Raw genomic sequence first — 19,390 nt, forward strand, 5'->3', positions numbered from 1 at the left:
GTGTCAGAGTCTGCACGCTCATTCCCAAAGCTCAGTAAATCCGCTGGAGACTAAACAGTTCCATTAAAGATTTCTTTATTAGGAGAAGTGCACAGCAGCATAGATTGTTGAGTCTAATTCTACAAGCAAAACTGTTCCCTTTTTAAGCCCAAGTCCCCTCCTGCTCCTTTCTTTTCCCGCTTGAAATTCTTCGCGCCTCGGTCTGGTTCTCACAACGCCTGGCCTTGGAGATGCCCTGGAGATGCCCGTGTGGAGATAAAGATAACAGCACCTGCCCTCCTCTCCCCCCTTCAATGGCAGGTCAAGCAAGCGGCCTGCAACTAACATTCTTTCTATTAACTCTTTACTAGGCATAATAGAGCTAAATGAAAAGCAATCAAAGGTTATAGCTTGCATAGATCCTGACACTCTGATGAGTGGGGATCCCTCCCCGCCCCTCTCAGCATGCCAGGGTTTAGTGAGGAAGGATCTCTGCTGCCTTTCAGCACCCCGTGGCACCAGACGCCCTCCAGAGCGATGGCATCCATTTCCCAGAATTCCCCAACCAGCAAAATCGGGGCTGGGGTTGAAATCTGGACACCAGGAGGGTGCCCAGGACTCAGGCAGGCTAAAGACACCCTCTTCGGACTGACAGTCGGCGGGCACCAGGAGCTAACTCCGTCCTCCTTTTCCAGACCCCCCCAACACTCATCCCCTTTGACTCCCAACGCCGTGGGATCTCTGGGCGCGGTAGCCAGAGTCCCTGAGCACGCTCCCCCCCTCAGCTCAGCTCAGCTCAGCCCAGACAGACAAACTCCAGCCATGTAGAAAAAGCAAGGGAGGCATTTCTTCTTCATCGGGGGAAGCGGCTGGCACAGCCCAGGCCGCCCGGGGGCTTCGGCTGCCGCTCTGGGGGCTCGAAGCAGGGCGTGTGGTTGCTGGTGCCGAGAGAAAGGCGGGCGCTGCGAGGGAAGGTGGAGATGAGTCAAGGCACAGAGGCTGGGAGCGTTCGGGAAGGGGCGCTCCGCAAGGAATCTTTGGTTTGGCAGCATCTGGGAGATGGGGGAGCGCGTCTGCTTCTCCTGTGGTGGTACCCCCTGCACGCCAGGGGCAGTCCCAGAAATGGGGGGCTTCCTTTGGTCTAGAAAGGAGTCCAGTGCAGGGCTGGGCGGCGCAGATCAGGGCCGTTCAGGGGCGCTTCGTCACGGGCAGCATTTGGTCCGCTTCCTCTTCTCCGTCAAGTACAAGTCCCGCTCGTCCCCGTGGATCCCTGGAAGGGGAGCACAGCCCATGGCCTCGCATCCACAGCCCGGCCCCCTTCTCCCCACGGGGCCACGAGTCTGCCGCAGGAAATGCGGGGGGGGGGCACAGCCGGGCAAGGAGCCTCTGCCTTGTGGTCCAAACCTGACCTGGAAGGGTTCTCCGTCGGGCTGGCGGAGAGCCCCCCCCCGCCCCCAGGAGTTGTCCTCAGACCTGCTCTCCATTCCTGGCTTAGATTTACATCTGCCATCCCTTCAGGAGCGCCTGGCCACGGCCACGGCCACGGCCCTCCTCCCTCCTCTGCTTTTCCCCATACAACCACTCTGCGAGGTCAAGAGAGAGGGACTGACCCGCCAACCCCCCCGGAGCTTCTGAGACCGAGGGTGAACTGAACCTGGGTCTCCCTGCGCCATCCGACCTGACCCCCTCGACTGCTGGATGGAGAGATCTTTTCCTGCCGCCCGGCTCAAATGCCCCCCGCCCTCTGAGGGGAGAGGACGCTCTGCAGCACAAAAGAGTCGCTTTCACTCGGCCCAGGGCTGAGCCTAACCCTGCCTCTCTTCCTGTCCCCGCCAGCCCCTCCCCAGCCCCCCTCCGGGCAGCTTGCCTGTCCTCCGACACTCAGAAGGAGGGGGGAGCCTTTAACAGCTGAGGATGACTGAGCGCTGTCTCACTTATGGGGAGAAGAGCATCGCTCTGTGCTGTGGGGAGGGGAGGGGAGGGGAGGGGAGGGGCCCCAGCCTGTGGAAATGGGGAGGGGGCTTCTGCTGTCGGGAGACCACTGCAGGCTTTGCAGCCATCCCAGTTCCTGCCAAATTGGGGCTGCCCAATTCCAGATCATCACTAGAGGGCAGCAGAGAGAGACTGCAAACTCCCTCCAGGGCTGGTATGGACAGGTCTGGGAGCCCCAGTGGTCCCCCTCCACCGTTGCCCCCCCCCCATGACAGTTTGAATGAACTCCAGTTAAGGAGTCCGTTCAACTATCTGGCTAAAATGGGTTGCCCGCCCTGGGACTGCTGGTCATTTCAGCTCTGGAAAAAAGGGGCTTTGGGTTCAAATGCTAACTTTCTAGTCCTTATGAGGATACAAACGGAGGCACGGATGGGTCATGAGGCTGAAAACATCTGCAGGAGTGGGGCTCACAGCTTATTCATAGAGGAGAAATTCTGCCCAAGGAAACCGCAAAGCCAGCGGGACTAGGTCAACGGCATCAAGGCCAAGGCGGCTGTCTGGGGCTGTCCGCACGTATGGTCAGAAAGGTTGAGATGGCAGCTGTGACAGTTCAGTCAAAGTCCCACCTCTTTTCTATGTGCACTGAACATAAAAACAGGCGGAACTTCCATCACACCCCAACTTTTTGACCAGTCTGCGGACACCCCAGGACTGCCCCAAACCTGGGGCCAGCGGGTCTCCTGCAAGCAAACGGGTACTTACGCACAATGTCCCCAATCCTGCGCGCACTGCTCCTCTCCAGCTCGGCCAGAACACTCCCTTCGAAGGTGAGCGCAGCCAGCCGGAAGAAGAATTCCCGCACGTTCTCACCTGGATGGAGAAGGCAGACGACTGCAGGGTCAGGGGGGCAACTCAGCCTCCCCCGCCCCCAGCCGAGCAGAGCCAGCCCCCTCCAGAGCAGGCCTCTCTTTCCAGGCTGAGGCGCCGTGGAGAGCCAGGCAGCACGGCCAGGCTAGCAAAATTGGCTTATGCCCAGGGCGGCGCTGGCGCCTCCCTCTGGGGTACCCCTGCCTGCCCCTTCTTAGGGGCAGAGGGGCTCCCAGTGCTCCAGACACAGATCGGGGGAAGCATGTGCCACTTACCTGTGAGTGACGAGACGGCCCAGTACTCAGCCTGCATCTCCTTCGCCACCTTCCGGGCGTCCCTCTCCACAAGGTTGTACTGCGCAGCAGACTGTGGGGAAGGGGGGAGGCTGAGAGGGGCAGCGGGCGGCTCCAGGTGGGAGCATTAAACGGGGGGAACCGAGCACTAAGGTACCGAGCTCCTGGGCCCTGCTGCAGCCCCCCCCCCCAATGGCTTTGGTGCCCTCCAGGCACGTGGACTTCAGTTCCCAGAATCCTGAGAGCCGGGCAGATGTGTGCAGAGTCCCCAGGTTGGGAAATGCTGCTCTTCTGAATAAGCGTTACAGAATCCGGTAGCTGTTCCTTAACACCCCCTTGGATTAACTTCCTCTGTTTCCCTTGAACTGAATGTTGAACTGCCAGCTATCTGGGGCAGGACCTGCCTAGCACATTAAGTAAAGCACCAGCCACGGGGATGCTGTGTGAAAGCTCCACGTCTGGGAACGTGGATGGCATGTTGCAGAAATTGCAGGCTGGGAACATCCAAGCACCCCTCCCTTATCACCTGGAAACAGCAGTACGCTCCCCCTGCACCGGAAGGCAGCCAGAGGGAGGGTCAGAGGCATCCAAGAGGCCTTAAGGCAGTGTTGTCCAAACTTGGCCACTTTAAGATGAGTGGACTTCAACTCCCAGAATTCCCCAGCCAGCATGGGGAATTCTGGGAGTTGAAGTCCACTCATCTTAAAGTGGCCAAGTTTGGACAACACTGCCTTAAGGTATGTACCGAGAGGCGGAGGGCTCAAACGCGCACACCCAGTCTCCAGGAACTGTCATCTGACCCTCTTCCTTCCAGCGCATCTGACTAAGGAGCCTCTGCGAGAATCGAGCTCTCCTGGCTGCAAAGCGGCGGTCAGGAGCCTCTCGGGTGTTTTCAAGGGCCCTGCGGCCCTTCGCTTCTAACCCAGGAGAGGTGACCTGGAACTTGCAGGAGCACCACCGAGGCGCTCCCTGGGCCCAGCAGCGACATGTCCAGGGTGCTGCGGCTGCCGCAGATCCTGCACACGGACACGCCTGCTCTCCTGAGTCGAGATGGGGCTGCGCCCACGGTCTCTCGGGGCCAGGCTGCCTCTCCTGAATCCAGAGCGGAGCGTTGCCCAGCCCCAGCGCCACCTGGGCACCTGCAGCTATTCTCCCCCTCCAGGCGGGAGCTGGAGGGGGCCTCCTGCGCTGCCCCTTCTCCCCACGACTCACACTGAGGTCCTTCTTGGTCCCAACTAGGAAGAGGAGGACGCTGGATGGGTCGTTCTCCTTCAGGGCATCTGCCAGCCACTGCCTGGAAAAGGGGGGAAGCGAAGTTACCCCAAGGCCTCTCCAGCCTTTCTAAATGGCCAGTTCAGGAAGAACATCTGCTTCTTTCTTGATCAAACCTACGGACCCCGACTGCTGGCGCAACGCCAGGCAGCCAGTTCAAACAACACCCCTTGAAATAAGACATCACAATCCCCCTGGGGAATTTTGCTGGATCGGACAGATTGGAACGACCCCCCTCCCCAAGGGGGGCCTCCTGGCAGCTTCGCTGGCCCACCTGCGTGGCCTCCTGGGCGGCAGGATGGGACCTGTTTGCCAGGGCAACCTTCCAGAATGGCTTGGACTTCCAGTCTAACAGAAGCCCCGGCATTTCCAGCTTGACTTCCTGGAGATCAGCCCAGGGTGGCCAGGGCCTGCCACCCACCGGGGGCATCTGTGGGAGGGGGTCAAAAAGTCAAAATGGCACCCACAACCACATGATGAAGCCCCACCCTCTTTATATGTGCAGGGCTTCCGTCTTGACTTCTTTGACCCCTTCAAATGCCCCTGCGCCCCACCGGGTAATGGCAAAACAGTAAGAACGACAGCCAAAGCTGAAGGACGCGTCTCTGCTCCTGAGTGGCACAGAAATCGCCTCACTCACGTGTTTGTTCTCCTTTTTTTTTTTTTTAAGATTTCACAAACCTTTTCCAAGCAGGTTGCAATGGGGTCCTCGGACCCCCACCTTGGATTTGACATGCGTTTCCTATGACTTTTGCTAATAGTGGCTTTTGTACACCAGAAAGAAGGGAAGGGAAGGGAGAGGGAGAGGGAGAGGGAGAGAAGGTATCACTGCTAATCAAGTCAGATCCATCTCTCTGCAGAATGCTAACTCATGATGTTGGGTGACCCCAAGAAGCAGCTGGGACATGGGATCCTGCTCCCCGGTGCCCACTGCTTACCTCGTGTGGTCAAGCGATGCCACGTCATTCACGTCAAAGACGATAATGATGGCTGCAAACAAAGGAGGGGACACAGAACAGGTTCAGTACCATAAGGGGAGGGGGCGCCCTTCCAAATCCTGGCCTTTTTCTCCTGCATCTTGTGTTCTGCAAACCCAGGGAGATGCAGAAAAATGCAGGACAGTTTGTCTGTAGAAAACCTGAGTGCTCGGGAGAGTCAAAATAGATGCCCGCATGAGGAATTAGCCCAAGGCTGCCTCTGCCCTCCACACGTCCTCCAGGGGCACTGGACCACAACCCCCACCTGAGTGGACATTTGCCACTGGGGAGGTGCAAGGTCACCCTTAAACAGAGCTGCTCCCCCAAGAGCCCACCTGTCAAGTCCTGGGAGCCTCATGCCTTCTCTGGGCTAGGAGACCCTCTCCCTCACTCCCCCAGGCCTTTAATATTGCACCTGACTCTCTTGCAAAGTCAGCCTTTTACTTACTCTCATTCCAGCTGTTTCTGATGTTCAGAAATTATTACCCCCCAGATGGGATATATTTGACTGTGGCTTGAATCCATCTTGGAAGGCACGCTGGGAAAATGTTTGTTTCAAAGGGCAGCAGGCACATTTCAGGAAACCAAAGAAAGAACCATTCTGATGGTTCATGGGCATCACGACACCCGGGGAGGGCGGGCGGACAGGGAGGCAGGCCCCCCAAAGACCCCTCCCCTCCTCTGCACCCTCACCTTGTGCTCCCCGATAGTAGGTGGAGGCGATGCACTTGAAGCGCTCCTGGCCAGCAGTGTCCCACCTGGCAGGGAGCAAGCACGGGCAGTTGGACGGTGGCTGAAATGGGGAGGAGTGGTGGGTGACAAGGTCAGGGTCTGCTGGAGGCAGAGAAGGCCATGGGGTACTCACAGCTGCAGGCTGAAGGGGACCCCCAGAATCTCAAAACGCTCCATCTCAAAGTCCACCCCGATGGTTGCCTTGTAATTCTTGTCAAAGGTGTCTTTGCAGAACCTGGGGGAGGGACAGCAGGTGAACCTCCCAGCAGCACCCATTTGCAACACTGGAAGGAAAGGCGCCAGCAACCCCCTGCCAGCCTCTGCAGCAGAGGGGGGTGGAATCGGGGCAGGCCACAGCCAGAAGGGGCCCCTGGGGCCATCCAGCCCGCCTCCTTCTCAGAGCAGATGGCGATACCCACACCCTTGGCTGTCCGGCCTCCGCTTGGCTGCATCCAGCAAAGGGGGCTGGACGGGTTCCACTGTCAGGGCCTCCACCTGCACCTGCGTTCCTGTAGATGGTTCTGGTGCTCCAAAGGTTGCGCGTCAATTCTGCAGCTGGCGAAGGCGTCTCCAGGGATGCCACCCCCAGGGATGCCACCCCCCACATACTTGCCAAAACGTTTTACGCAGCCAGTGGGATTGGCTCCTCTTGTTATTTTATACTTCCACCACACACCCCACAGTTGCGTAGCGTTGCCAAGAATCACCAAGGGACTCCCTCGAAGTCACCTTGAAAAGCAACGCGGCCCGTACCAGCAGGGCAAAAGGGCCCCATCACTCTGGCACGGTCTGGTTGGAGGAGGCCTTTGCCCGGGTGGCACACAAATCCCCGAGCATTTCCTTTTGTAAGGAAGCTGCAAAGCGACACAACGCCACTCCAGGGAATGGAAGCCGCCTCGCACCAGACTAAGGCCCCTTAACTGTCAGCATGAGCCCGTCTGAACTGCCCGTTTGCATCCAGCTCCCGCAGGAATCCTCAAAGGTCTCATTTGGAAAATAAAAAATATGACACCCCCACCCCCACCTTCTGCCATGCCTGACTTTTTCATAGGGTCACCCCAAACTCTCAGGGGATTGAAGCCCCCCACATCAACCTCATCATTACCGGTTAATCAAACAGGTTTTCCCCACTGACAGGTCGCCCACCACAATGATCTTGGAAATTTTAAACCTGCTGGGGAGAAATGGGATGAATCAGGCACAGAAGTGGAAAATCCAGAGGGTTGGGATTTAGAAAACAAGTGGATGGAGGAAGGGAGGAGAAAGAGAAGATGACCACCTCCTGCCCCAGGGCCTCCAGACTCAAGGAACTCCAATCCCCCACTTTGCCCACATGGGAGAAATGTGATCTGAAGTCCAGCAAATCTCCAGGGTGGGAAAGGCAGGAGTGGGCCCCTCGGGTGACCAGCCTGGTCAGGGCCAATCACAGCTGCCCCTGGCAGGCCTAGAGCAAGGGGGGGGGGGGGAGACTGCCCACCCTCCCAGCAGGCTCCTTTCAAATAAATGAAACCTGAGCCCAGATACCCTGATGCGGGCCTTGCTTTCCCCGGCTGGAAGGGTCCCTGCTGCATTCCTGCATTACACAAACCCTCAACGGGCCCCTGACCGTCCAGGAAGGGGCTCTAGTGGGAAGGGTGAGCAGCTCCCGACCCGCATTGAGGCGAACCAGCGGAGCCTGAAGATTGCCCTGCCTTTTCTTTGGCTTTGCAGCAGCCCTGGGCCCTGCCCCTCCGTACCCTTCCAAGCCAGGGGCATAAGAACACTTACCCCACGGTGCCTGTACGTTGTGCCTGGCACATGCCCACCACTTTGGGGTGGAAGGAGGTCCTGCTGTGCAGAGCTGCCTCTTTGGTGAAACACTGGGGGGGGGGGAAGAATCAGCATAGCACCCCTGCCCATGAACAGACAGCCCAGCCCAAGAGAAGGCAACCCCCCAGCCAGGGAGGGGCCCACGGGCAGACCCTGGAAGATGCTCCATCCCGGAGCCTTTGCTGCTCTGAACAAATTAAGCGCCCCCCCCAGCTTTCTGAAGAACACACAGAAAGCACCCAGCAGACCCCATCGACATTTTCCGTGTTTGCACTGGGCCCAGGCACCGATCCTGCCTTCTGCTGCGGCGGATCAGGAGCTTCTGGACAGCGCCAGGGGGGTCCCGCAGCTCTGGCGCGGCTCTTGGACACTGCAGGTGGAGCCCCCCCAGGCGACTCCAGGAATCTGCCCTGGGTCAGTTTGGGGACAGCAGGGCTGCAGCTCGGGCTGATCATGGGGTGCATGCAAGGCCCGGGAGGCCGCAGGCTCCCCAAACGCCGTGCCACACACGTCTTACTTGGGGCAGCTCGCCGATGACCCGGTCCCTCCGCACAGGGGCCAGGATGTTCATGGCCGGGGTTCAAGAGGGCCGCCTTTGCAGATCTCCCACCTGTGGGCAGAGAAGCAGAGGGCGCTGAGCCGCTGCAGCTCACGTTCTCCTGCCTCTGGCTCCGGCCTCTGCCAGTCCCCCTCGGGGCCGAGAAAGCATCTTCTGGGATGGTTCTGCACTGCAGAAGAGGTGGGGCAGGCTCCAGGCCCAGCCACGGGCTCAGCATTCATCCCTCAGAGGGGAACCAGCCTTTCGTGGGCTCCTGGGAAACCATCACCCCTCTGAGGAAGGACCGGCTTCCCGGGAACAAGGCAGAGGAGCCAAACCCAGGAGGCCTGGGTGCCTCAGCGTTCCCATCTGTGAAATAGGAAGACTGGAGAAGGACTGAGGGAAGGGGAGTCCCACCGAGAAAACGTTACACATTACTCTTAATGCGCGTTGGCACGGTTTCTGGGGTTTATTTCTAATCCGAAAGGAAGGGAGCCAGCCTCAGCCCCCCGGAGCCGGGCGTCTGCTCGGGCCCTCCCCGGGGAGGCCGCGGCGCCGCGACAGGCCGCTGGGTCTGGGGCCGCGGCTACTCCGCGCGGGTCGCTAGCGGCGCTTTCCGCAGGCTGCCTCCGCCTGAGTCTCCGGCGGGCGCCTCTCCAGACCCCTCGCCCACCGCCCAGAGCCGCGCTTCGGGCGGAACCGGCACCGCGGCGGGGCGGCCAAAAGTTAGCAGCGGGCTTGCAGAGCCGGCGAGGGTCGGGGTCGGGCGGAGGGGGTTCCGAGCAACGCCCCCCCCCCGCCCGCCCGCCCAGCGAGATCAGCGAACGCGGCTTCTGCTCCCCGCCACGGCCCCGCCTCGAGACAAGCCAGCTGGCGGCGGCTGGAGGGGGAGCGGGGGTTCCGCAGGCCCGCTGCCCGGGGCGGGCGAGAAAGCGCTCCGCGGCGCCGGGGTCGGCCCGGCCCTCACCGTCCCGGGAGGGGCTTGGTTGGCGCCCCGCTCCCACCCGCCCCGTCGCGGCGCGTCCGCTAGCCCGGAGGAGGCGGAGGCGGGGGCGGGGGCGAGCCGGTGGGCGGCCGGGCGCGCCGCCCCGTCACCCGATCCCCGGAAATTCCAGGAGATGCGCCGCCGGGCTTCTCCCCTCCTCGGCGGCGGCGCCCGCTGCCTCGCCCGCTGGCCGGCCGGGGCGCAGCGAGGATGGCCCGCCGGCCCCGCTCCTCGCCCGAACAAAGAGGGCTCGGCTCTCCCCTGCTGACGCCAGGGAGGCGCTTTGCACCGCCTCAGGGGCACCCTCGCCGTCGCGGGTGGTCCTCGGCACGCGGGGCCGGGGCGCGCGGCGGCGACGGCCCCAACTCAGCGCCGGGTCGCGGCACGGACGGAACGGAGCTGGGGATCCCGCCCGGCCCCGGCCCCGGCCCCAGCCCGAGCGACCGCGCCGGGCTCCCTGGCTCCCGCGCCCCCCTACCTTCTCCCGGCGGCGCGCAGGCAGGCGAGGCTCCAGCCGGCGGCATCTGCTCCCGCGGAGTGACTCAGAGGCTGGCCCGCGCGGCTACGGGGCGGGCAGAGCCCCCCACGGCGCAGCCAGGCCGGGGGAGGCGGCGTCCCGCGCGGCAGCCCGCCCAGGCTAGCCTGGAAGCGCCCGCGGAGCTCCTGGAATCTGGCCCGGCTCCCGTCTGCGCGAGCGGGGCTGCCCTCTGCACGCGCTCAGAAGCGGGCTCGCTGGCTCGCTCCCTCCCCCGGGAGCCCCCGAGGCTGCCAGGGCGAGCAGGGGCTCGGAAATAGCCCTGGGCGCCTCAGCTGCCCGAAGCGCCCACGTCGGCGGGGTTAATGGCTTGGTTGCCTGACTGATGGTATTACCTGCCCTCAGGTCGGTCTCGACTCTTAAGGATCCCGCCCCAGACCTTCTGCAGGACGATCTGCCCTCCGCCGGGTCCTTCGGGTCTCCTCACACTGCACGGAGCGTGCACCCCGCGGCCGGCTGTTCTCCTCCCTTCCCCTTTCGCACCATTATGGGCTGCCTAAGAGAACTTTGCAAGACTGGCCCAGAGGAAGAGGCGATGCTCAGCCTAGCAGATTGTGAGAAGTCGGGGGGGGGGGGCAGAGTCGCGGCTGAAATGCCGCCTCTTCGCTTTGCTTCCCCGTTGCAAACTGGGACTTGCATGTCCCTCCAGGAGGGGGGTACCTGACTTTGCCTCCTTCCCTTCCTTCTCTTGATTTGGTGCTTTTTCTGAGACTCTGACACCAGAGAAATTCTCACACGCTTTTTCTCCAGAACATGGTGCTCCTGGCCTGGGTCTTTTTTTACTAACGGCAGCTCTACTCTCTGCTCAGGCACCACCAGCCTAGCAGCAGATGGGACCCTGGCATGTGGGCATCAGAGGGCCAAGACGGAGCAGTGCCCCCGGCCATGTTTGGAGAGATGCAGGGGTCATCCAGGGAATCTGGCTCAAAGGAGGTTTGGCACACACAAAAGTGTGTCTTTGCACTATGTGAAATTAATCTATGGAATTTATTGCCCCAAGGCCAGAGGTGTGACAGGGCGATCAAAGTTCTGCCTAGTTTTTATGTGTGGAATTTCAATGACACCGTTGTGCTGCCATCTTGACTTTTTCGACCATAGAAAGACAATCACAATCAAAGCCCCTGCAGCGCCATCTCGTTTTTTTTTTTAATCTCCCCCCCCCCCCCATGTTCCTGGTCCTGGCCCCTCTAGTGGACTGTGACCATATTTTCTTGGAAAAAATAAAAGACAAACCTGAAAAAAGGTGCACAAAGATTTTAAAAAAAACTTTATAACTTGGCTTTGCAAAGGAAAATTCAAGAGCAAAACCAAGAAAAACTTTAGAAAAATGCATATTCTAATAAAAATATCTAAAATCAAACAGTAAATGTCAGTTTATTTCAGAAAGACAGTTTAATTTCCATATTTTCCACATGAACGTGAAAGACTACTTTAAGTGGTACCATTTGTACAGTAAAAGTTAAATGACCAAAATAAAGGACAGAAGTGAGTTTCTAAAAAATAAATAACACTCAAGGACAGCTTTAAATAAAGAAATGTACTTTATAACAAAGGACGTGTGGTCACTGTACTCTCGTGGGAAGGTCTGACTGCAGGGGATGGAAAGGACCCTCTGTGTCCAAGAGTCCAGCAAGAACTGGGCTGGGTTTGAAGGCAGGTCACTGCCAGATCTCATCGCTGTCTCTTTAAGAGACTGTCCACAAGGCTGCAACCGGCCACGCAAATCCCCTTTACCATGACTATTGATGATTAACCACTAACATTCTGGAACTGCATTCATGCCCTCCGGAAGCAGTGCAGAAAGAATGCCGCTTGACCAAAGTAATGCATTTTATTAGAAGGCACGTGCATAGAATTGGTTAGTCAGAAAAGATGCCACCAAACTCCTGATTTTTCCCTCCCAGGATGTGGATGTGGGTTTTCTACCCCCTTGAGATGAGAACCCTGTGTGATGTAAAAGGATCATGCCGGGAGAGCAGGTGGACAGACCGGGGAAGGAACAGAACAGTCCACCCCAAGTGTTTGGGGAAGGGGCATCTTAGCTGCTGACACCACTAAAGGGGCTGGAAGAGATCAGGGTCAAAGACCCAGATGCCTCATCCGAGCCAGTCGACTGCACGTACCACAGGCAGCCACAGGTCAAAAGCAAGAAAGGAAAAGTAAAAATGGGGCAAATCACTGAAATGTGGTACCCTTCCAGGCAGGACTCAGGGCTGGGTACGGGATGGAAACAGCACTGGCTGCACTTTGATCTATGGCAGGAGTGGGGTGGGGGTGGGGGTGGCGCACCCTTCCTCTCGGCAGCTTTCGATAGCATCGACCGTGTTGGTATCCCTCTGGATCGGCTCCGTGGGCTGGGGGTGGCTGGCACCGTATTGTGCTGGTTCTCTTCCTTCCTGCAGGGCTGGTACCAGTTTGCGCTGATTGGGAGCGAGAGGTCCCGGTAGTCCACTCCTGCTTAACATCTACATGAGGCCGCTGGGCGAGCTCATCCGTCGCCATGGGGTGGGGCATCATCAGTACGCGGATGATACCCACTTAAACATCTCCGCCCCTGGCAAACTAAGCGATGCTGTGAACGTCCCGTCCCGGTGCCTGGAGGCCGTGGGCTCTGGATGGGGAACAACAGGCTTCAGCTGAACCCTGGCAAGGCTGAGTGGCTGGGGGCTCTGGGGCCTTCCACCTCTGGGGCTTTGGCACTGAATGGGGTGGCGCTGCCCCAGACGGACTCCTGCTCGAGCAACAGGTGGCAGCCGTGGCCAGGGGGCCCCTTGCGCAACTTGGAGTTGCGCGCCAGTCGCTTCCATTCCTGGATCGGGAGGCCCTGCTCAGAGCTACTTGCGCCCATCTCCGCCTGGGATACTGCAACGCCCCGGCGCGGGTCTGCCCTTGAGGGTGTCGGGGAGGTTCAGCTGGTGCAGGCGCGGCGCTGCAGGCGGCCCCGGCGCCCCTGGAAGGGAAGGGCCGCTCGCCCTCCGCCCCACCAGCTGCCTCGGCTGCCAGTTCACGCCGCTGCTCTCGACCTTCTGGAAACCCCTCAAAGCGGGATTTTCCAGCAGCCCCTTCAGAAACCGGGGCCCACGAACTCCGGGGCCCGTCCTGCTCCGTCGCGGGGGCTGGAACGCGGGCCCAGGAGGGTCCGCCGGCGGCAGCGCCCCGCAGGCCCCCGTTCCTTGGCCGCCGCGGTCGGCGGGGGCGGCCGGCGCTGCCTCCGACGGGAGCCGGGCCCCGAGCCTGCCGCGAGGCGCAGCCCCGGTCGGGGCGGGGGCGGGGGCGCGGGGCCCGGCCAAAGACCGCTCGGGCGCCTCGCCCTTTCCCGGGGCCGCGGGGCTCCCGCCGACCTCGCCGCGCGGGCCGGCCAGAGCAGCGGAGCCAGCCGGGCGGCGGCTCGTCGGCGGCGTTCGGGCCGGCTTGCGCCGCGGGGCCCGAGGCCGGGGCCCGGCAAGGCCGCTTCCTCGTGGGCTCTACGAGCCTCCCGGGCGGCGAACGCGGAAGGGCTCCACGTGGAGGCGTCGTGGCCGCGTCGGACTACAACTCCCATAGCTCCGTAATCGGGGTCGGGCGAACGGGAGAAAGACCACAACTCCCATGGCGCTCACGCCCCTCGGTGCGCACGCGCCTCCCCGGAGGGGGCCGGCTTCCCCCTCCTTTTTTCCCGGCAGGCCTAGGAGCGCGCGTCCCCGCGGCTCTCGCGTGGTTTGGTGGGGACGCTCTCGCGGGAGCTGGCGCTATAAGCCCGGGCGACGCGCACGCGGCCGCCTCTTTTCCGCCGATCCAAGATGGCGCCGAAGGTGAAGAAGGAGGGTGAGCGCGGGGCTCGGGGGCGCGGGCTTGGCGGCCGGGGCCCGGCCCCCCGCGGGTGCCTTCGCGTGGCTTCGCCGGGGAGGTGGGCCCGGCCCGGCCCTTCCCACGTCAAGGCCGGGCTGGGGGAGGCCATGGCCGCCGCCGCCCCCCCCTTGGACGAGCTCCTGGCTCTTCGGCCCCCCCGTCGCGCCTTCGCAGCCGCCGCTGCTGCTGACTTCTCGCGTGCGCGGTCGGTGGGGCCGGTGGGGCGGGCGTCGGGTGCCCGCCGAGACGGGCTATGGCCCTCGTGGGGGTCCTGGAGGGAAGGGCCCCGGGGCGCCTGGCTCAGCACGCGCCTCTGCGGCCTCCGGGCGGCGAGGCGGCTGAGGAGCGGCTCTTCCCGCTGCTGCCCTCGCTTTTCCCTTCCCTTCCCTTCCCTTCCCGGGCCTCCCGCCCCCTTGGTGGCTCCCCTCTGACGTGCGCTGGCTTATTCCCAACACGCGTGACTCGGAACCGGGCGCTTTTCAAGCGGGGTGGGCGGGAGCAGGCTTCTCCTGACGCTGACCCTGGGCTGTTCCGTAGCCTGGGGTTGCCTCTAGGCCACCCTTCGGCCCGTGTCGGGCGTGGGATCCAGCAGGACACCCGCATCCTCCTTTTGCATGCACCGCTGCCTGGTATGGTCCCCACATTCTGTATTCGCGCGTTCAGTGTTTTCATCTCTGAATCTGTGCTGTCTTGCAAATTTGATGATTGCGTCTTCTGCCTTTCGTCCACATTATTTGTAAATATGTTGAACAAGTCAAAGCCTAGAATAGAGCCGTTGGATACATCCCTCGACACTAATGCCCAGCTTAATGTAGAGTTATTGTGCGAGTATTCCCATGCAGTGTGTCTAACCGAGCAGTGTCATAGTCCACCCTATATTTTCCCATCTTCTCTAGTAGGATCTCATGGTTGAATGCTTTGCTGAGGTCAAGATATACCACGTTCACTGCATTCCCACGATCAACAAAAGTTCTTACTTTGTTAATGAGCATTCTTTTTTGAATCTTAACACAGCAGCAGCTTAATCATCTCTCCAGAATTTTGCCTGGTAACAATGTCAAGCTGAATAATCTGTACAATCTCTTGTTTTCTCCTTTTTGAAAATAGGAACAGCATTTTGCTCTTCTCCATTTTCTAGGCACCATACTTGTCCTCAGTGATTTATCCAGAATCACAGGAACTCTGAGTTGATAGTTACAAGATCTTTCAAGATTTTTTAATGTAGTCCTGGCGACTTGTTCATGGTAGCCAAGAGCTCCCTGGCCATTTCTTGACTTCCGCTGGATTCCCTCCCTCCTTTTGCCGGTTGTTCTGCTTAGATGCATTGGAACAGGACTCCCCCTTGTGAGAAAACCACAGCAAAGTAAGAGGTGATCGGTGGCAGATCACAGGGAGAGTGCCTCATCTTCTCAGCAATCAGCCTGTGCCTTCCTTTTTCTCCCCCCTTGCATTTATTGGAGACCCAACTCTTAAATGTTGTTATGGTAGAACTGCCCCTCCCATCGTGATGCCTCTAGATATGTTGGACTGCAACTCTTTTGCTGTTGCTATAGTCTAGCCAGCATGGGGAATTCTGGGAGTTGAAGTCCACACATCTTAAAGTTCCCAAGGTTGAGAAACACTGGTCTAGACATCTAGAAGGTACATGGATGGGGAACACTGCAATACAGCATGGAGAGGTATGGATTTTGGAGAGGAGCTATAGCTTAGGACTTGAACATGTGCTTTTCACCTGGGTCCAGTCCCTCCATTTCACATTTACAAACATCTCTAGCAAGTTCCAACTTGTTTCTGTATGGGGCTCATTGGGCAAGTGCAACAGCATCTTTCTAGCCTCCTATAGGAAGGGCTTGTAGCTCAGTGGAAACATAGGCGCTATGTGGACAGAATGAGTTGGGTTCATGCGCCAGGTAGGGCTGGGAAGGGCCCTGTCTGAATGGTCACTCACTGTTGTCAGGAAGGGTCACAGGTGATGGGCAGAGCAAGTAGTTTAAAGGCACCAGATACAGATGAGTCTTTTTTTTTTCCATGTGTGACTTCAGGGAGCATGTGGGCTCCCAGCTTAATGTATCCAAGGGCGGCCTGTTTGGTACCTATTCTGACCGCACACCCCCCCCCCGGCAGTCTGTGTTACATCCTAAAACCCACCTTAATTTATACCCCCTTGTATTTGTCTGTGGCGATGTATCTTTGGCTAGGCTGGCACATGGTGATGGGTCCTAGTCAGTCAGATTCTGGGGAAAAACTGCAAATCTATTCTTTTCTTTGTCATGCTCAGATCATTAGAAGCTATGGTCTTCTCCATCAAATTGTGGGGGGAGCAGATAAATTGCAAGATAAAAACTGAGGTCTTCTGCGCTAAACTTGTCTTCTGCTCTGCTTCTTCTTGCAGCTGTCCCAGCTAAGACTGAGGCAAAATCTAAAGCACTTAAAGCTAAAAAGGCAGTGTTGAAAGGTGTCCACAGTCACAAGAAGAAGAAAATCCGGACATCTCCTACCTTCCGGAGACCGAAGACCTTGCGGTTACGGCGACAGCCCAAGTATCCCCGGAAGAGCGCACCAAAGAGGAACAAGTATGTTGGTCCCCCTGAGAGCCATACGGCTTCTACCTGATCTTACGTAAACAAGCCTTTATTTACTTATATTTCAAATTTGTCACTGCCCATCTCACTGTAGAGCGACTCTGGCAGTTTACAGTAAAAAAGATACATATTAATTAAAATAGAATAAATATTAATTAAATTACATTAAAATGCAACAATATTATTCCTGTATATAAAAATAAATAGCTCCCAAGCAACTGACGTTAACTAAAAGTTATTAGGCTTGGGGAGCGTCTTCAGAAGCTGGCTCTTCCCCCAGGCCTCGGGCTAGAGTGGGTGACAGAACCCTCGTGTGACAGTTTAGTTTATTAGACTGAGTTTGTTTTTTCCAAACTTCCATTTTTAGATTATGCATACTGTTTTATTTTATAAGCCCCCCAGAGTCAAGTAAATTGGCCTGGCCTACAAACCTCAATTTTAAAAAATCATGCTTTTTGCAAGGGGCGGCTGTAAGCATTGTCTGTGCCGCTCCCCATCCTATCTCAATTGTCCGGCTATGGTTCCCAAGTCTCCAAGCTGTGAGGGGGGTGACAGTTATTTGGGGCAACCAGGAGCTCTTCACAGCGAAATATTTGACTTCTCTCAGAAGTTTCTAGATACCACGTGGGCCCAGTATCTAGCAGACAAAGGGTAGTTGGAGGGGAGTATTTGGTTCAATTTGAGGCACTTCTGAACTCCTTGACACACCCTGGCCCTATTTAAATCTGGCTTTATCCTCAGGTGATGGGCTCCTTGTGTGATCTAGGTTTTTTTTATTTTTTTATGTCTAATAATTGCTTTTTTTTTTCCCCTGGACTTTTGGTGACTTTTTGAGTTTCTATTGTAATTTTACTGTGTATTTTGTAAGACCCTTGGAGCCATAACAGATTGGCAAGGCCTTTAAATTTCATTCATTGATAAATAAAAATGAAATTTAAAATTACCATACTTCATAAAGAAATCCGTGTGGCAAGGTAGGGACATTACTGGAGAGACATTCTTGTACACTGTATAACATCTCACTGGGACGGGAGATGCAGGAACTTTATCTTCTCGTGTAAAAAGAGGCTTCCTCGGACCAAGCTGGGCATGCGTATATAGTTTTCTTAGCAACCACACACAAATGGTTTGATGTAGTCTTTGGGGAATTTTTCCAACTTCTGGCATCCCCATTTGGTCACACTGAACCATCCCAGTCTTTACTGGTGTTTCTTTAAGGAGAATTATGATTGCGTAGAATTGAAGAATTGCTAGTTGGAAGGGGCCTTAGAGAAATCTGTTGTTCTGAAAGGCAGGACAAAAATCAGCCATCTTGCCCATCTTCTCCATGGTAGCCCTCCAGCTGTTCTCAGAGCTGTCATGTTTTCCCGCGGTCTTCTCCAGGTTAAACCTGCCCAGTGCCTCCAACTGTTCCTCCAGGCCCCTTATCATCCTGGGGGCTCTCCTCTGGACAGTTTGTCAGAGGGGAAAGGCCTTGTATATTTCAGGGCTCCCCCTGGGCTGCCCCCAGTGGGTTAATGGAGCCCTTCTTTCTCCTCCCCAAAATGCAATGCCCAGATTGGGATGTTGCAGCCTTGATGGCAATCTGAGTTTTATCGCTTTCTCCTTAACCTCGTTAGTCGTTTCTGCTCTGGGTGGCCGAGGCCTCTTTTCCCCGGATCGAGACTGCGTGTGATGAGGCTTTAGCGACCAAAGTCTGAGTGGTTGTGATTGTAGCCTATTAGGAGCTGATGCATCTTGATCCTGGGCAAGGCCTTGTATATTTCACGGCTCCCCCTGGCCTGCCCCCAGTGGGTTAATGGAGCCCTTCTTTCTGCTCTGCTTCCCAGGCTCGACCATTATGCCATCATTAAGTTCCCACTGACCACTGAGTCAGCCATGAAGAAAATTGAGGATAACAACACCCTAGTCTTCATTGTGGATGTGAAAGCCAACAAGCACCAGATCAAACAGGCTGTGAAGAAGCTGTATGATATTGACGTGGCGAAGGTCAACACCTTGATCAGGTAGCTGGCAGCTGCGATCGCAACAGCACAACAGGGGCAGGTCCCGGGGTTTCTTCGTGCAGATGATGGAAACTTTTCGACTGAGCTGAGTGATGTTTTCAAAGGAACCACTGATGCATGAAGAATCTCTTAGAGAGGGCAGAGGGAGTGTGTAATTAGAACATCTTTGAAGGCTTAAATGTCCCAACTTAAAGCTTTTTGTTCCAACTTTATTGGAAGGGATCCATCCTGAAAACCAGCCATTCTGAGTGCAGAACAGAGGTCAGAACAGCCTGTTTGAAGGTTGGGACAATTCTGGCAAGGTCAAAACACTTCTAAACTAAACTTGCCACTTCATATAATTGGATGTGTTCCACTTTACATGAAGTGTAAGCTGTTTGGCACATCAATTGGTGCTTTTACTCAGTCTGTGCGTGTGGAAAATGGGAGCATCTCTTGGAAATGTTTGTGTTAGATAGATGGGGCAGAAGAATAGTGATGTTCTTTAAAGCCCTCTGGTGATCGTGGCCCTCCAGATCTTTAACCAGGCCCTTCAAACGGGAAGGATCCTTTCTGTTTCATTTTCTGGAGCTAATACTGCCTGCCTCCTTCCAGGCCCGATGGAGAGAAAAAGGCGTACGTACGTCTCGCCCCGGATTATGATGCGCTCGATGTAGCCAACAAGGTAAGGCTTGTGCATTACGGGGCTTGTTTCTGTTGGGGATGAGCAAGTTCTGTTTTTGGAACGGGGGGGGGGGAGTCTGGCTTTATGCCTTTGATCCACCAGGACAGCTGGTGAGGTTGTTAACAGAGTTTCCATTTCTTTCTCTTTCAGATTGGAATCATCTGAGTGAAATCTTGCCGGAATTGCTCCAATGCAGCTCTGAAAACATTCGTACAAGTCGTTTTACAGATTGCCCAGCAAAACTGTACAAAGGAGTTTTACAATGTGCAGGAGTTTTACAATAAACTATTTAACACCACTGCAATTTCCACCCCTGCTTTCAAACCTAACAATTTTGGTGGTGGGAGAGCATGTAAATTCCCTGTAAATTATTGCCCTGATTATAACCTGG

At 57.1% G+C, this 19,390-nt stretch overlaps 2 protein-coding genes and 1 non-coding gene across 7 annotated transcripts; 2 read left to right on the forward strand and 1 right to left on the reverse strand.

Moving 5' to 3' along the window:
* Positions 1–56: 56 nt before the first annotated feature.
* Positions 57–10,273, reverse strand: RAB34 (RAB34, member RAS oncogene family). Of its 5 annotated transcripts, none has more exons than XM_025172087.2 (11): positions 10,255–10,273; positions 8,379–8,471; positions 7,820–7,911; positions 7,158–7,226; positions 6,186–6,287; positions 6,014–6,078; positions 5,282–5,333; positions 4,284–4,365; positions 3,054–3,144; positions 2,674–2,781; positions 57–1,249 (listed from the first exon to the last, which is right to left on the reverse strand). In XM_025172087.2, the coding sequence occupies exons 2-11, from the start codon at positions 8,430–8,432 to the stop codon at positions 1,182–1,184; spliced, it is 783 nt and encodes a 260-aa protein (XP_025027855.2). In that variant the 5' UTR covers positions 8,433–8,471; positions 10,255–10,273; the 3' UTR covers positions 57–1,181. The 5 variants fall into 5 exon arrangements, with proteins under 5 accessions (XP_025027855.2, XP_087994809.1, XP_087994810.1 ...); XM_088138683.1 differs by lacking the exon at positions 10,255–10,273 and adding an exon at positions 9,863–10,013; XM_088138684.1 differs by lacking the exon at positions 10,255–10,273 and adding an exon at positions 9,367–9,833.
* Positions 10,274–13,570: 3,297 nt separating this feature from the next.
* RPL23A (ribosomal protein L23a) lies at positions 13,571–19,297 on the forward strand. Its single transcript, XM_007436526.3, has 5 exons — positions 13,571–13,723; positions 16,140–16,320; positions 18,159–18,335; positions 18,930–18,999; positions 19,150–19,297. The coding sequence occupies exons 1-5, from the start codon at positions 13,699–13,701 to the stop codon at positions 19,162–19,164; spliced, it is 468 nt and encodes a 155-aa protein (XP_007436588.1). The 5' UTR covers positions 13,571–13,698; the 3' UTR covers positions 19,165–19,297.
* Positions 18,392–18,454, forward strand: LOC112541656 (small nucleolar RNA SNORD42). Its single transcript, XR_003085643.1, has one exon. It is a non-coding gene; the product is annotated as a small nucleolar RNA SNORD42 (small nucleolar RNA).
* Positions 19,298–19,390: the final 93 nt, after the last annotated feature.

The sequence above is a fragment of the Python bivittatus genome, unplaced genomic scaffold, assembly GCF_059951505.1.
Source record: "Python bivittatus isolate LINGU-HERP-01145 unplaced genomic scaffold, Pbiv_v1 ctg000240_np1212, whole genome shotgun sequence".
NCBI lineage: Eukaryota > Metazoa > Chordata > Lepidosauria > Squamata > Pythonidae > Python > Python bivittatus.